We start from the raw sequence: 14,694 nt of genomic DNA, 5'->3' as shown, positions 1-14,694 counted from the left end.
CAAAGTCTTGGGAAGAGGAGGGCGAGATGGAAAAGGACGAGCGTGCCGACGGCTCCGCCAAGAAGAATGGCTCATTGGCTTTGAGTGCGGAAGGAGAGGCAACGACATCGGACGAGGAGAAACCAGGGCCGAGCTGAGCAAGGATGGGGATTCCTGACTTGAGATGCGAGGTGGAAGGTGGGGGGAAGGAGGAGGCATCATCGGTGACGGTGGACGCCCGATTGGGAGCGGATTCCGGGGTGATGGTGCTGGCTATGGAGCTGCCGGTTGCCTGTCGTGCAGGGGTTGAGTTGATCGCAGAGCTTTGCAACTCTCCAGAGAAGGAGACGCCCGAGTCGTTGGTGATGTTGTGGATGGTCGAGGTCTTGTGAATTTGGTGTATTAGTGCGGCGAGATCGGTCTTGATACGACTGGAGCCGGGAGAGATGGAGGAGCTCGAGGTTGAGGTAGACATCCTCATTCTGACGCAGAGAGTGCGAGACTGGCCTTGCGAGAAGCGATGGCGCTTGAGGGACGGTCTGCGTGGGTAAAAGTCGGAAGTGGGAAAGGGGTGAGTGCGTTGAGACGAAAGCATGTTGGTCGGGATGTCTACGAGAGCAAGAGCGGAGCCATGGGATCGTGGGCAGCGTCGAGGCGTTTGAATGAGGAAGCGGCAAACTTGTGTCGTGTGCTCTGGATAACGACGAAGAGGACGACGGGGACGACGTTGCCAGGGATGCGAGCGTATTATAGACAGGCTACTTACGATGAGAAGGGGCTTGATGGCAGTGACGGAGAGCCTGACGATTGGAACGACTCCACTTTCGAATCAGGAGGTGGGAAAGGAAGTGCCAAGAGCGTCGGATGCAATCCCGAGCGATGATGAGGTTGCCAACACCGCTTGGACAAGACCAACTCGTTGCTTTGTCGGTTGTGTCGGAGTGGAGGAGCGAACTGCTGAATGTTCAAATTGGCATAATTGGCGCAATTGCCACAGCACACAGCACACAGCACACGGCACAGCTTGCGATTTCTTCCCCCTCTTGAATCTTCTGAAATTCAAGCTCAAACGACGCCTCATTCAGCCATCAAAATCACCTGCGACATGCCAATGACCGCCATACGAACAGACGGTTGGTGCTTGAAGTGCTGTCGCTGCTTATGCTTCCTTTCGGCGACGCTTGGTAGCAGAGTCAAGCGTCAGACTCAATGCAGGGACGGCACTTCGGCACTGAACACGAGATTGCTTCCCTCTCGGCTAGGCACGGCGCTTTGTGAATTGCACAGCCCCACCGACAATCAACCACCATATCGCGGGCCGTTCTTTATCGGTTGAAGCTGACAGGTGCCATGATCAGCTCGCATGTCTTCTCGCGCAACATCGCGGCCTCGTTTGCCCTCGTACTTTGCTGTTCCTGACACCGCAGGTGAGCCAAGCAGAACGACGACACAGCCGCAGGCTTTCGAGAGAAGGTTCTTTCTCGGTGTTGCTCCCGTGAGAAGGGCTTGGCAGCACTGCCTCTGGAGCGAGTTTGAAAAAACCAAAATTGTTAGATTTAGATCTCACACGTTCTGTTAGAGTGGCGCCGCACATCCAGCTAAAATTGCCATCGGCCACGTGACGAGCATCAATCTGGATCAATCACTAGAGTGGTGGAGCTGCAACGCTCGACAGAACCCCGCAGAAATCTCGTCGACATCGCTCCCTTCACCACCATCGCAACGCAACGCCCAACATGGTTCTCTCCGACCTCGGCAGGCGCATCAATAGCGCCTTCCAGGACCTCTCTAAGGTCCCCATCGTCGACGCAGCCTCGATCGACCAGCTTCTCAAATCAGTATGCAACGCACTCATCGAGGCCGACGTCAACGTCAAACTCGTTGCCAACTTGCGCTCTCAGGTCAAAAATCAGGTCACCGCCTTACTCAACGACAAGGCCAATGCCAACTGGTCCGATGCACAGCGTCGTCAGCGTGTCCAGAAAGCCGTCTTTGACCACCTCGTAGCGCTTGTCGATCCGCTTCACGGCCAGACCAAGACCGACGCCGAGTCCGGTGCCGTTGTCGCTGCGGGCAATGCAGGCCCAGGCGACATCTTCAAGCCCAAAAAGGGCAAGCCCAATGTAATCATGTTTGTCGGTCTACAGGGTTCCGGTAAAACTACATCGTGCACCAAGCTCGCCCTTTACTACCAAAAGCGCGGCTTCAAGACCGGTCTCGTCTGTGCCGACACCTTCCGTGCGGGCGCTTTCGACCAGCTCAAGCAGAATGCTAGCAAGATCAATGTCCCCTTCTACGGAAGCTACACCGAAACCGACCCTGTCGCCATCTCGGCTGCGGGTGTAGCTAGCTTCAAGCAGAACCGCTTCGAAGTCATCATCGTCGACACTTCCGGTCGCCACAAGCAGGAGCAGGAGCTGTTCGACGAGATGCGCGAGATCGACGCCGCCGTCACGCCCGACCTCACCATCATGGTCCTCGACGCCAACATCGGTCAGGCAGCCGAGGCTCAGTCGCGCGCATTCAAAGATGCCGCCGGCTACGGTGCCATCATCGTCACCAAGCTCGACGGCCACGCCAAGGGCGGTGGTGCCATCTCGGCCGTCGCCGCCACCTCAACGCCCATCATGTTTATCGGTACCGGAGAACACGCTGCCGATCTCGAACCGTTCCGCGCTCAGCCGTTCATCTCCAAGCTGCTAGGTATGGGCGACATGAGCGGGCTAATGGACAAGATGGAAGAGATGCAGATGAACGGCGGACAGGAGCGACAGCGCGAGATGCTCAAGAAGATCGAGCAGGGCGGTGTTTTCAGTATCCGCGACTGGAGGGAGCAGCTTTCCAACATTATGGGCATGGGTCCTCTCAGCAAGATTGCGGGCATGATTCCGGGTATGGGACAGATGCTGAGTGGCGCAGGCGGAGACGACGAGGCCGCGGGGAGCAAGATGAAGCGCATGATGTTTATCACCGATGCCATGACAGCCGAGGAGCTCGATAGCGACGGCCGACTGTTCACTACTCCGATTCGATCCAAGAAGCCCCCCGTTGTGGACACGAAGGAAGTTGCGATTGCCGAAAGCTCTACGGCCGCCGGGAAGAGCAAGAAGAAGAAGAAACCGCAGCCCAAAGTCCGCATGAATGCGCGCGCTCGACGTGTGGCCCGCGGCTCCGGAACATCCGTCAAGGAAGTCGAAGAGTTCTTGATGCAATATAGAATGGTGGGATCGATGGTGAATCGAATGGGTGGAAAGTCGGGCTGGCTCAAGCAGATGCAAGGCATGGGAGGAGGCAAGGGTAAGATGCCGACGCCGGGCATGCTTCCACCGGGCATGTCGCGCGAGCAGGTTATGCAGATGCAGAAATCGCTCCCACCCGAGATCAAGGCTCAGCTCCGTCAACCCGGTGGGCGCGAAAAGCTTTTGCAGCAGATCCAATCCGGCAATATACCCGACGGTCTAGCCGGCCTTGGAGGCGGCGGTATGGGGGGCCTAGGCGGTCTTGCAAGTTTGATGGGAGGCGGTGCGGGCGGAATGCCCAATATGGCTGAAATGATGCAGCAAATGGGCGGCATGGGCGGCATGATGAACATGATGAAAGGCATGATGGGGGGTGCTGGAGGCGCTCCACCGCGTTGATCGTACGCCCGATGCTTGTGAATGTCAAATCAGTACTTCCTAGCGCATCCGCATCCGCTCATTTCACCCAACTCACTGGTGGCAACTGGCAACGTCTGACATGCTGAAAACCCAGCTCTGTTCAGCACGGTCAACAACGCGCCGCTGCGACACTTTCTATCTCTACCCGCTATCGAAAGAGCGTTTCACATCGCACTGACACAAGCACAGACAAGAGTGTGAGACAGAAAACAAGTATATGTTGAATTGCAGAACACGACGACAGAAACAAACGACAGAACGCGGTGCGTAATCAAGACATGTTGGGATAAGGAGAAGCCTGTCCCTGACCCTGGCTCTGCCCTTGGCCTTGCTGCTGCTGAACAAAGCGCTGATGATCGGCATACTGCGATGCAGACCCGAACCCTGCATTGGCATTGCTGATCTGATCGAAAGGCGAAAACGAAGAGACGCCGCCGAATCCGCCCATGCTTCCGACATATCGAGTACCACCGCCAAATTGCTGCTGCTGCTGCTGCTGCTGCTGCTGTTGTTGATGGGCAGCCTGAATCTGAGCACGACTCATCGACATGATGGCAGGATCACCAAACGGCAAATCCGAACCTCCACTTTGACCGCCGTAGTTGGTGCGACGGCCCGCCAGCAAATGAGCCAAGAGCGGATCAGACGGATTGGCATTGCTGCTTCCATTGGGTCGGCTGCCCTCCGAGGGATCCCTGCCCGAAACAAATTGCGCTTGTTGCTGTGCTCGCTGTGCTGCCTGCTGCTGGAGTTCGGCGAGGAAGCTGGCACCGCTGCCGTTGGTGAGTTGCGATTGCTGCTGCTGCGATTGCTGTTGCTGGAGCGACTCGGAAACACTGCCGAGACTGTTGCCGCCCAACTGATGCAACGACGCCAGCAGAGCTTGTTGCTGACGACTCGCAGGCGCTGAGATGCCGGGAGGCGGCGTGTTGGTGCCGAAGCGCCCGCCGAATCCAGGTCCGCCAATCCCCGGCGGAGGCCTCGACAACCCCATGCCCGGGAAACCACCGGTCTCGCGGCCATGAGCTCCAAACGCTGCTGCTGCCGATGCTCCACCGTCCCCAAGGCCGTTCAGCCGATTGACCGCCGAGGGATCCTGATCAAACACACTGCCCAGCAGGCTTGCCACGTCCTTGCCAGCGCCATAGCCCTCACTATCGCCGCGGAAACCCTGAATGAGTTCGGTGCGCAAGGGCGAGGCGGTCATGAACGAGTCCGACTCCTTGCGCTTGGCAAAGTCAAAGCGCGAGGCGCGTTTCGAAGCTTCCTGTCCAGACTCGAGCGCTTCGTCACTCGCTAAACCTGCGATGCCACTGTCAGCGAAAGTCCTCCTAGTGGGATCTGCAACGTTGAACGACGGCGGATAGATGCTGTCTGCGAACGAGGAGCCATGCTCTTTGATCGTCTCTCCAGCTCCAGGGGCAAACGGATCAAAAGAACCCGAGTAGCTGAGCGGAGCCGGGGAAGCGGTCGTGCTTCGGTTCGGCGTTCGCACGATGCCGGGAGGAGGCGTGCCGGCGGTGACTAGGCTGGCGTGGGCGGCCAGAACGCCAGGTGGCGCACCAAAGGGACTGAACGTAGTAAAAGCGCTGGTGAGCTCGGAAGGCCCTTCGTTGTCGGCGAGCTGTGGGTTGGCGGGCAAATTGAACGAAAAATCGCCATCTTTGAAGCTAGAGAGCGCATCGTCAAAATCGGGAAAGGGACTGGGCTTGACAAGCTCGGGCTCCGCTTCGCGCCTCTGTAGCATATCATCGAGCAACGCCTGTGCACTCGATGAAGGCTGATAGTTGGACTTGGGATGGTCGCTTTCGGTGCGGGGCGTTGCCGGTCGCGAGTCTGTGGTCGAGGCGGATCTTGCCAGACCGGGAGGCGACGAGGGCTTGACGAGTCCAGGAGGTGGAAGGAACGCAGCATCAGTAGTGTTCGCGGTGGACGTGACCCTGCTCTGTGTGGACGTGTCCTTTCGAGGCGTACTTGCCGCAGCCGCCACGGCAGCAGCAGCAGCCGGTGCTGTTGCTGCCGTCGTGCCAAATTCTGCCGAGGCAGCAGCAATAGCCCTGCTGGGAACGGGCGAAGACGGCTGCGACTGACTGGGCGAATCGGTGCCGAGGAGAGCGGGCGAGTCGGGTCGCCCTGTTGCCAATGCAAGCTTGGACTTGGAAGAGGGCTGCTTCTGCGCCTTGGGTGTCGAAGGCTTCTGTGAGCTCACTTTCCTTGCCAGCGCAGATGCCGAGCTGGCGGAAAGCGGAGGCAGGTCCGAGTCCCGGAAGGGGCTACCAACAACGAGGGGCGCAGGCGAAGCGGCCGCCGACATGGGTTTGCCCGAGGCCCACGAAGCTGTCTTGGGCAAGGCTGACGATTCCACATCCGCGGCGCCGAGAAAGTCGGAACGTTTTGGCGGCTGAGTGATACCTAACGACGCGGGCTTGATCTTGTGCTCGGTATCCTTGGCGGCGTGGCGCAAGGTGGAGAGGTCTTCCTTGGTGAAACTATCGGCCTCTTCGCCCGGCTCGTGCAAGTAGGTGCAGCCGGGATTTGTGCACGGCAGGTTGCGCAGGTAGGTGGTGCAGTACTTTGTGGTCCCGTAACTGGCGCGAATGATCCTGCCATCGCTTCCCTTGCTGCCGTCGATGGCGACGATAGCCTTGGCGGCATCTTCCTTGCGATGGTAGGTGACATAGACGCCGAGCGCAGTTTCAGAGGTGCCCATGACGAGCTTGGATGCTGTGTTTCGTTTGCTGATGAGGATTTTCGAGATGCGACCGTATTGACCAAAGTACTCGTTGCTGCGGAGGGTGGGGATGAGCTCCTCCTTGGCAAGCTTGGAGCTGAGACCGACAACGTAGACGAGATTCTTTTGGACGACACGCATGTTGGCAAGATGCTTGCGGTTCATGGATTCGAGCTCCTTCTTTTCTCTTTCTTTTTGCTTCTTGGCCTGGGTGAGTCGCTTGATCTCTTCGGCGGTCATGGGCTTGAACTCGACGGTCTGGTCCGAGTATTTGCGACGACATGCGGGACAGCGACCGTTGAGGTTCTGCTTAATGTGATGCCAGCAAAATCGACAGATTTGATATCCACAGGGACACGGTTTGAAGTTTGCGTCCGAGAGGTCGATCTCTTCCAAGCACAATGGGCAGTCCATGTCCTCCTGGTTGATTTGGTGCAAAGACGCGGGTGGCGAAAAGACAGAGAGTCAGTGAGACGGTTTCGTGGAGGATGCATAGGTTGACGAGAAACTTACCTCTTCATCTGACCAGTAGGCATCTTGCAAACGGCACTGCTGCGCTTGGCTGACATCAAACTTGTTGGGCGCTGGTGGCAGACCATTAGCAGGTTGTGGTGGTTCTGGTGGTGGCGAACTGGACGCGTTGTGAGAGTGAGGGCTGGAATGTGAGCCATGGTGGAGGGAGTTTGCTGCTGGAGCACCAGGACCGACGACGAGACCGAGCGGAGGGAACGCGGGTCCGGCGGTGCTGGTGGTGGGAGCGGTCCTCTTTGCCATGGTGAGGTTATGAAGATGAAGCTAGAGTCGCAACCGCTCGAGACGAGGCGGATAGCTCGAGCACGGGGCAGCGAGCGAGTGAACGGGTGTGATGGCGAATATGATGAAAAAGAGGTGGCGCAAGGCGCTCTGTAAGATGTGACGGTGGCGGTGATGAGAGGATCAAGACGACGAGCGATGCGACCAAGGTGAGGAAAGGTGAGACTGCGAGCGTTTCAGATGTCGTGGGTGACTCTCAAGTGTCGAGTCGAATGTAGCAGCCTAGTGGTGGCCTTTGGACCGGCGGTGACTTTGAGCTGACGAGGGCGCCTTGATGTATCCCTTGGATGCAATACGAGTTGTCGAGATGCGTTTGAGAAAGATGGATTGATGGTGACGGTAGAAGGCGACGATGAGCAAATGTCAAAGAGGTCTTCTCGATTTGATTTGACGTTGTGGAAATCAAAGCGCCAATTCAACGTCAAAAGACACACACACACACTCTCACGCACACGAACACTGCGCAGCACAGTCGAGCATCAAGAGAGAGAGAGATCCAAAGCGCTGCTGTTAACTTGGCAACTCGACTGAGCCACCAAAAACAGGTAAAAAAAATGCCGCCTCCAGGTCGCGGTCACACTCATGCTTCCACGTCTCGCTCCCTCACGACACCAAATTTTGGACTGTCGCGCTTTGCTGCCCTACCTCACATTTCGTGGATTAAGATGAAAAAAGAAAAAGGGGACAAGAATGAGCATTTTTGGCCTGAATTCAAATGGATGTCCAACATCCACAGATCGCCATTTGCTGCCTTGCTTTTCAATCAAATACAGTCCTGCCGAAGTTGGAGTCTGAAAGTTGTATTCGATCACGAATGAGTTTCAAAGCAATGTTTCAATCGGCCGATAGTAGATGGCTTGGATTCTCTCCACATTGGGCAGCTGCAGCGCAGCATAAAGACGTTGGAGCGTGCGAACAGCATATCGGCCTGCATCGTTACCGTGCATTACCGCAATCTGACTGCTCTTTGCTTCCCTTCCAACGCGAACCTCGCCTTCCCACACCATTTCGTGACGCCGTACGACGAGCAGCGAAGAATACGAGAGGCCCTACGAGAGACCGACAGTACAAAACACGCGCAGAAGCACGTTGACCGCTTCTTTCGTGAAACCATCCATCACGCACCTCACATACATCCACGATGGCGGCCGGACTCAAGAGTAAGTGTACATCTGCGAACGCCGCTCCGTACGTGTACCAACAGGCTACTCACCCCTTACTTTTGTTCAACTCCTCGCACCACAGCCATCATTCTGCTCTCCTTTGTGCTCGCACTGGGCTTCCTGCTCATCATCCTCTCGTGCGCGCTGTGGTCCAACTGGCTTCCACTCCTTGTCGCACTCATCTACGTGCTCACACCGCTACCCAACAGCCTCTGTGCTCGCTGCGCCGGTGCAGATGATTTTTCTGCCGACTACAACAGCGGCTTCCTGGACTTTGGCAACTTCATGACCGGCCTCATGATCGTCTCAGGGTTCGCGTTACCGCTTTCGTTGGCGCATGCAGGCGTCATTGCACCCACCGCTTGCTGGATGTCGATCGCTGGTGGTGGTCTTGTCTATGGAACCATCTTGACCTACTCTGGATTCTTCAACGAGACCGACGACTACTAGCTCTCACCTCGACCATCTTGTACATAACAGACACACAGTCCGACCAGCATGCATCACGTTCACGGGTATATTGAAAGTTGTGTGAGCACGCGGTACCAAGTCCTCGGTGGCGCGAACGTAAAAATACATAGCGACTCTATGCGGACCCATTTGAGGCTGCCAAGCGCTGTTTCTTACGCTCCAAGTACCTCTGCTTGGCCTGCGAGATGGCCTCGCTGTCGTTGCGCTTGGCGTCAATCTTGCTCCGCTCGCGTTGATGCGCCTCTTGCTCTTCCAACGCGCGCTTGCGTTCCAGTTGTAACATCTGCTCCTCGATCTGCGCGCTCTGCCTCGACCGCTGTGCATCACGGCTCATGCGTGCTTCATACTCTTCCTGACGCTTCTGATCACGCTCCCTCTTGGATTCGCGCATCGCTCGTTCTGACGCTGTGTCGTTCGCGTCTTGAGTGGGTCTGCGTCGCTTCGACACCACATTGAGCCCTTTACTGAGCAAGGAGCGCTTGTCGACAATCTGGTTGTCATCGTTGAGCTCCACCTCGAGCCCCTTTTCCCTGGCTTCCTGGGCCAGATCTGCATCACTTCTTTCTTTCGCGTCCAGGTGTGCCGGAGACGCAGCAGCGGACGTAGACGCATGCCCTGCGAGCGATGCGGCGATGGCTGCGTCTCTGGCTGCATTCGTCTCGTTGAGCATATCGCGATAAAACGATCCCATTCCTCTGCTCGACGTTTTCTGCTGCTGCTCCTCTTTATCCTGTTGCTCTTCCGCTTTGGCCAGCTCGGCTTGCTGCTCCTTGTACGCGTTGGTCACAAACGACTCTTTGTCCGCAAACTCGTCGCCTTCTGCTAGCCTCTGTTTCTGGATGGTGCGCGCCTCGGCTCTGAGACGATCGCGCTTGCGCTGCTCGGCGGATTCGAGGATACCATCGACATACTTGGGCTTCTTGGCCGAGTCTTCGGTGAGCTTTGCCTGCTTGACTTTGCGTTCGGCATCCTTGATGCTGTCGTAGACACCGTCATAGTCGAAGATGGAGGCGTCAAGTTGCTCGGCTTCTTGTTGCTTTTTCTTTTCGATGCGTGTCGCTGGCGTTGCCAACTTGGCTGGAATTATGCCGTGGAGGTGGATGTTTGCAGCCTTGGATTTATGCCGGTCGTTGAGCGAGGCTGAGTTATCTTGTGGTTTCCCATTGTTTTCGCCTTCATCCTCGCTATCATCGTTGAAGGCTGCCGCGGATGGTCGGGCAGCAAGCTTGGAAACAGCCGTAGACGGTGCCGTCGTGGATTTGAGACCGAACGAAAGCTTGGGTGCGGATGATCCGGGATCTGGCATGTTGTTTGCCTTGGATGGAAGCTTTTCTCCCAAAGCCTCCTCCGCAAGCATGCGATGGCGAGAGGAAAAGATGGCATTCGTGGTCAAACCTCCACCAACTTGCTCTCGCTGCTGTCAGGTCTCGAGAAATTTCAGTTTTGCAGAATTTTGGCAAGGAAAAAAAGAGATGGCTCGTGCTGTGCTGCTGTGAGCGAGTTTGTCTTTAATCAACCGTAATCCTTCCCTTGACGAATCAGGAGGACAAATAGATCACCACCTCGCTTCTTCCTTCTTTACCCCACACTCCTCTGCAAGTTTGCCTTTCACGCTTGTCCGTCCCATCTTTGCCCACCATGTCCACCCGCGACTACGGTCGTCCTTCCACCGACGATCATGGTGAGGACCGCCCTCTCCTGAACGCAGACGATGCTGAAACTCCTTCGGATCAATCGCTCTGGACCCGCTTCAAGCGCCAGGTCTCTGCCACTTTTGCTCCTCTCGCCAAACCGGAGGACCTTCGTCCCTTGGAGCGATTCCTCGTGATTCTATCCGTAGCTCTGCTGCTTCTCGCTGCCGTCTTCATTGGTCTCTTTGCCGGTTCGCAGCACAAGCTTGCTCACCGTCCCGCTTCTCCTGCTCCCGTTCCCGGTCCTGGCAATCCTAACCCGGAACCACCTGTCGGCGACATTTGCACAACCAAAGACTGCGTTCTTGCCGCCGGCGAAGTCCTTCGCTCCATTGACGAAACCGTCAATCCCTGCGACGACTTTTACGCCTTCACCACCAACAACTGGCTCAAGACGCATCCCATCCCCGCCGATGCTGGGCTCTTCGGCACGGGCCAGTACGTGCTCAGCGAAAACACCAAGATCATCCGACAGATCCTTGCCGATGCGCCTTCGGCCAAAGACCTCGAGCTTGCTTCTTTTGCCGATGAGCAGGCCGAGGCCGATCAGCGCAACCTCGCCAAACTCAAGGGCTACTTCGAATCTTGCACCGACACCGCTGCTCAGGACAAGCTCGGCGCTCAGCCGCTATTGGACGTACTGGAACACCTCCGCACCCTCTTCCACTCGCACAAACACGGCAGATACGAGCAGGGCAACCCACCCAAAAGCTCGTCGCACGCCTCACTCTTCCACGTGCAGTCGGACGAGGCCGAAAAGCCCTTACCTCCGAACCAGCCTCCTGCACGCTCACCCAAGCCTCACCCGCCGCGTGAGAGCCCGCAACCCACGCCTCCCTCTTCAGAAAGGCAGAAGGGTCTCACCGAGGTCCTCGCTTGGGCCCACAGCCGCGCCCTTCCCGCTTTCTTCGAGATCACCGTCGATGGCGATGCCGTCAAGGATCCTACGGCTGCTACACCCTGGTTCTTCCCCTCGGGCCTAGGTCTGCCCGACCAGGCCTACTATGACGACGAGGACGAGATTGCCTTTTACAGAAAGGTGGTCTCCGAGGGTCTGCGCAACTATGACCACGAGGCCAAACAGACTCTTGTCAGCAAAAAGAAGGGCGGCAAGAAGCACGACGACAAGCCGCGACCCGCCCTCGCTCCGCTGGCCGATGAAGTGGTCGAGCTGGAACGCAAGCTCGCCGAGATCACGCCGGACTCGGAAGAGGTCACCGACCCCGTCGCCTCGTACAACCCGGTCAACTCCACCAAGCTCGCCTACACATTCTCGTCGATCAGCTGGCCCGATTACTTTTCGGCGCTCACCGTCCGCACTCCTGAGCGCATCATCCTCGCCAGTCCCAAATTCGTCACTTCGCTTGACGCCCTCATCTCGCGCACCAAGACCGACGTCATCGAAGCTTACATTGTGTGGACCGCCATCCGCACGCTCGGCACTGCTCTGGGACCCAATGTCAAGTTGCGTGCTGCTGCCGAGCGCCTCGACCGCTACACCAAGGGCGTCGACGACGATGCCAAGGAGGACCGCGAGACCGTGTGCATGGCTCAGCTTAACGCTGCGCTCGGCTTCATGACGGGTCGCTACTTTGTCCGCGAGGCGTTCAAGGGCGACAGCAAGAAGCGCGTCGAGGAGATCATCTACTCGGTGATTGCAGCTTTCAAATCGCGACTGCCGGAACTCGACTGGCTGGACACAAAGACGCGCAAGAAGGCTGAAGAGAAGGCTGACGCCATCCGTGTCATGGTCGGATACCCGAACAGCCCCAACACCACGGACGCTACGTCTGTCGCCAGCTTCTACGCCGATCTTGAGGTGAACCCTTCGAACTACTTTGCGAACCGACTGAGCTCGTTGACGCGCATGGCTAAGCGCGATTGGGCGCAGGTGGGCCGTAAGCTCAACCGCGAGCTGTGGGACATGTTCCCTGCTGAAGTCAATGCGGAATACTCGCCGCAAGGAAACTACATCTTGTTCCCGGCAGGCATCATGCAGCCGCCATACTTCCACGTTTCGTGGCCGTCGTATCTGCAGCGTGGCGCGTTCGGTGCGGTAGCGGGCCACGAACTGTCGCACGCCTTTGATCCGGATGGAAGGCTCTACAACAAGGACGGCTATCTGCGCGACTGGTGGACTGAGACCACGGCGCACGAGTTCCAACAGCGCCAGACCTGCCTCACTAACCAGTACCACTCGTACACCGTATCGGACGGCAAGGGAGGCGAGCTGCAGCTGCGTTCCAACTTTACGAAAGGCGAGGATGTCGCTGATGCCGGTGGACTGGCGCAGAGCTACCGTGCGTGGAAGGACGAGCTGGCTGCCGGCGGTGAGACTGTTGAGGCGGCGAACGCGTTGCTGCCCGGTCTGGGCTATACGAGGGAGCAACTGTTCTTTATTGCCTACGGTGTCAGCTGGGCACGCAACATTCGAGCTAGTGAGCAGGTCAAGCGCATTCGCACTGACCCGCACAGCCCGACCAAGTATAGGGTCAACGGTGTGCTCGTCAACTCGCCCGAGTTTGCCGAAGCGTTTGGATGCAAGCCTGGCAAGGACAAGATGGCCAGTACGCCTGAAGAACGTTGCAGCATCTGGTGATGTACTCAGAGATGGTGAAACAGGAGGGGTTGGAAACAATGCCCTTCTCTCATCTATGTTTGTTGAAGGAAGAGATGCAATTGACGCGTGTTCTGGATTACTGTGCTTGTGCTTCGCTGTGTGAGAGCGCAGTCAAGATGCGTGTTGTTAATCCCGCTCGACAGCGTTTGAGATTTGAACAGAGCCGATTGGGACTGTACAGTACTGTACACGGGGAGCGCAGCGAAGCGTGTGGAGCAAAGGAAGCGGAGCTTAGCGATGTTATGTACCAATGACTTGAGCGTTGGTCACGTTCGCACGCGTGACAGACAGTTTGAGCCTTGGCTAGCAACTTCGACCCACCGAACTGGGCCTATATGACTGACCGATGCACGGACACGACCTCTGCTATGTGGATGGCGCGCTCCGGAGGGATCTACAGTTATCCGTTCCTCGTCTCTTGACACCATCTTTGTCGGTCGCAGCAACGGCAACACCTAGTACGACTACCTTCTCGACGACCAGGTGCTTCTTGCTGAGATGCTTCCTGGCGACCAAGAATATGGATACTACTATGTCTCAGCTTAGACTGCTGGCCTCGTGAAGAACGTTGTTTGTCGCCCCGACTATGGCGATGCGATCTGTTGGAAACGACACCGCACCTTCTGAACGCCACTAAGAATGAAGCCGGCCGCGTAGCAAAAGTCAAATCGCCTGTTCAGAGTTGGGCGTTCGAGTCTGCGAACAAGCAAGTCGGTGCGACCTGGCACACTCCGCATTCTGACATCAAAACACAGCCGGACCCGAGGCCGGAGGGTACAGCCGGATGGCGTCGGAACCGCAACAGTCCTTGTTGGCAGCAGCAGGCTGGTCGATGGGCACGAGGTTCATCCAGGTGGCTTCTTCGAGGAAGCGCACCTTTGACAGTGCTGAGGAGTAAAACCTCCACACCGCCGAGGCAGCAATCAGAATGCCGAATTCCGAAGCAAATATTACTTTGGCGCCGAGTCCTCTGTCCAACTCAGCCTTCTTGCTTTACACTGACTACTTCTATTCATCTCTCGGAGCTCCAACAGCTCTGCTTCGTTGCTCTCACGCGATCTGTTAAGCTGCGGAGCAAGATGACCGGAGATACGACACAAGATGCGGGCGAATCTTCCTCCCGCCGCCATGAACATGACCGCTCTTCGCACCGTCACCATCACCGACATCGGGATGACATCGGCGACAACGAAGCGCGAAATCACAGCAGCAGGAGCAGTCACAGCGACAGAAAGAGGGACGGCAGAGATGGTCACAGGAGCAAGGATGGCAGCAGGCACAGTCATCGAGATGGCCACCATCGCAGCAGCAGTCATGGTCATTCTTCTAGGACCCATGATCGGCATCGTGAGCGAGAGCGAGGAGGGGAGGAGGATCGCAGCGAGCGAAAGAGGAGACATCACGACCAAGATGAAAGGGATCGCAAGGAGAGGCGTCATGGCGATAAGAGCGAGCATAGACGACATGACCGCGAAGCACATGACTCGAAACATCGATCGAAGAGCGACAAGGACCGGCATTCCAGTCAAAGCGATTCGCACTTGTCCCAAAAGCAACCTGCAACAGA

At 57.0% G+C, this 14,694-nt stretch overlaps 6 protein-coding genes across 6 annotated transcripts; 3 read left to right on the top strand and 3 right to left on the bottom strand.

Annotated features, from left to right (window-relative positions):
- Positions 1–1,715: 1,715 nt before the first annotated feature.
- Positions 1,716–3,617, top strand: EX895_005355 (uncharacterized protein; the record flags this gene model as incomplete). The annotated part of the gene is made up of 1 exon (XM_029885947.1): positions 1,716–3,617. One exon carries the CDS (start codon positions 1,716–1,718, stop codon positions 3,615–3,617), a length of 1,902 nt encoding a protein of 633 aa, XP_029737799.1.
- A 292-nt stretch (positions 3,618–3,909) lies between these two features.
- Positions 3,910–7,143, bottom strand: EX895_005354 (uncharacterized protein; the record flags this gene model as incomplete). The annotated part of the gene is made up of 2 exons (XM_029885946.1): positions 3,910–6,789; positions 6,883–7,143. The coding sequence occupies 2 exons, from the start codon at positions 7,141–7,143 to the stop codon at positions 3,910–3,912; spliced, it is 3,141 nt and encodes a 1,046-aa protein (XP_029737798.1).
- A 1,180-nt stretch (positions 7,144–8,323) lies between these two features.
- EX895_005353 (uncharacterized protein) lies at positions 8,324–8,795 on the top strand (the record flags this gene model as incomplete). The annotated part of the gene is made up of 2 exons (XM_029885945.1): positions 8,324–8,342; positions 8,428–8,795. 2 exons carry the CDS (start codon positions 8,324–8,326, stop codon positions 8,793–8,795), a joined length of 387 nt encoding a protein of 128 aa, XP_029737797.1.
- Positions 8,796–8,931: 136 nt separating this feature from the next.
- Positions 8,932–10,122, bottom strand: EX895_005352 (uncharacterized protein; the record flags this gene model as incomplete). The annotated part of the gene is made up of 1 exon (XM_029885944.1): positions 8,932–10,122. The coding sequence occupies one exon, from the start codon at positions 10,120–10,122 to the stop codon at positions 8,932–8,934; it is 1,191 nt and encodes a 396-aa protein (XP_029737796.1).
- Positions 10,123–10,454: 332 nt separating this feature from the next.
- EX895_005351 (uncharacterized protein) lies at positions 10,455–13,106 on the top strand (the record flags this gene model as incomplete). Its single annotated transcript, XM_029885943.1, has 1 exon — positions 10,455–13,106. One exon carries the CDS (start codon positions 10,455–10,457, stop codon positions 13,104–13,106), a length of 2,652 nt encoding a protein of 883 aa, XP_029737795.1.
- Positions 13,107–13,871: 765 nt separating this feature from the next.
- EX895_005350 (uncharacterized protein) lies at positions 13,872–14,620 on the bottom strand (the record flags this gene model as incomplete). The annotated part of the gene is made up of 2 exons (XM_029885942.1): positions 13,872–14,014; positions 14,131–14,620. The coding sequence occupies 2 exons, from the start codon at positions 14,618–14,620 to the stop codon at positions 13,872–13,874; spliced, it is 633 nt and encodes a 210-aa protein (XP_029737794.1).
- Between the last annotated feature and the right edge of the window lie 74 nt (positions 14,621–14,694).

Source organism: Sporisorium graminicola, chromosome SGRAM_6 (genome assembly GCF_005498985.1).
Source record: "Sporisorium graminicola strain CBS 10092 chromosome SGRAM_6, whole genome shotgun sequence".
NCBI lineage: Eukaryota > Fungi > Basidiomycota > Ustilaginomycetes > Ustilaginales > Ustilaginaceae > Sporisorium > Sporisorium graminicola.
This window is presented reverse-complemented; position numbering and strand designations above follow the sequence as displayed.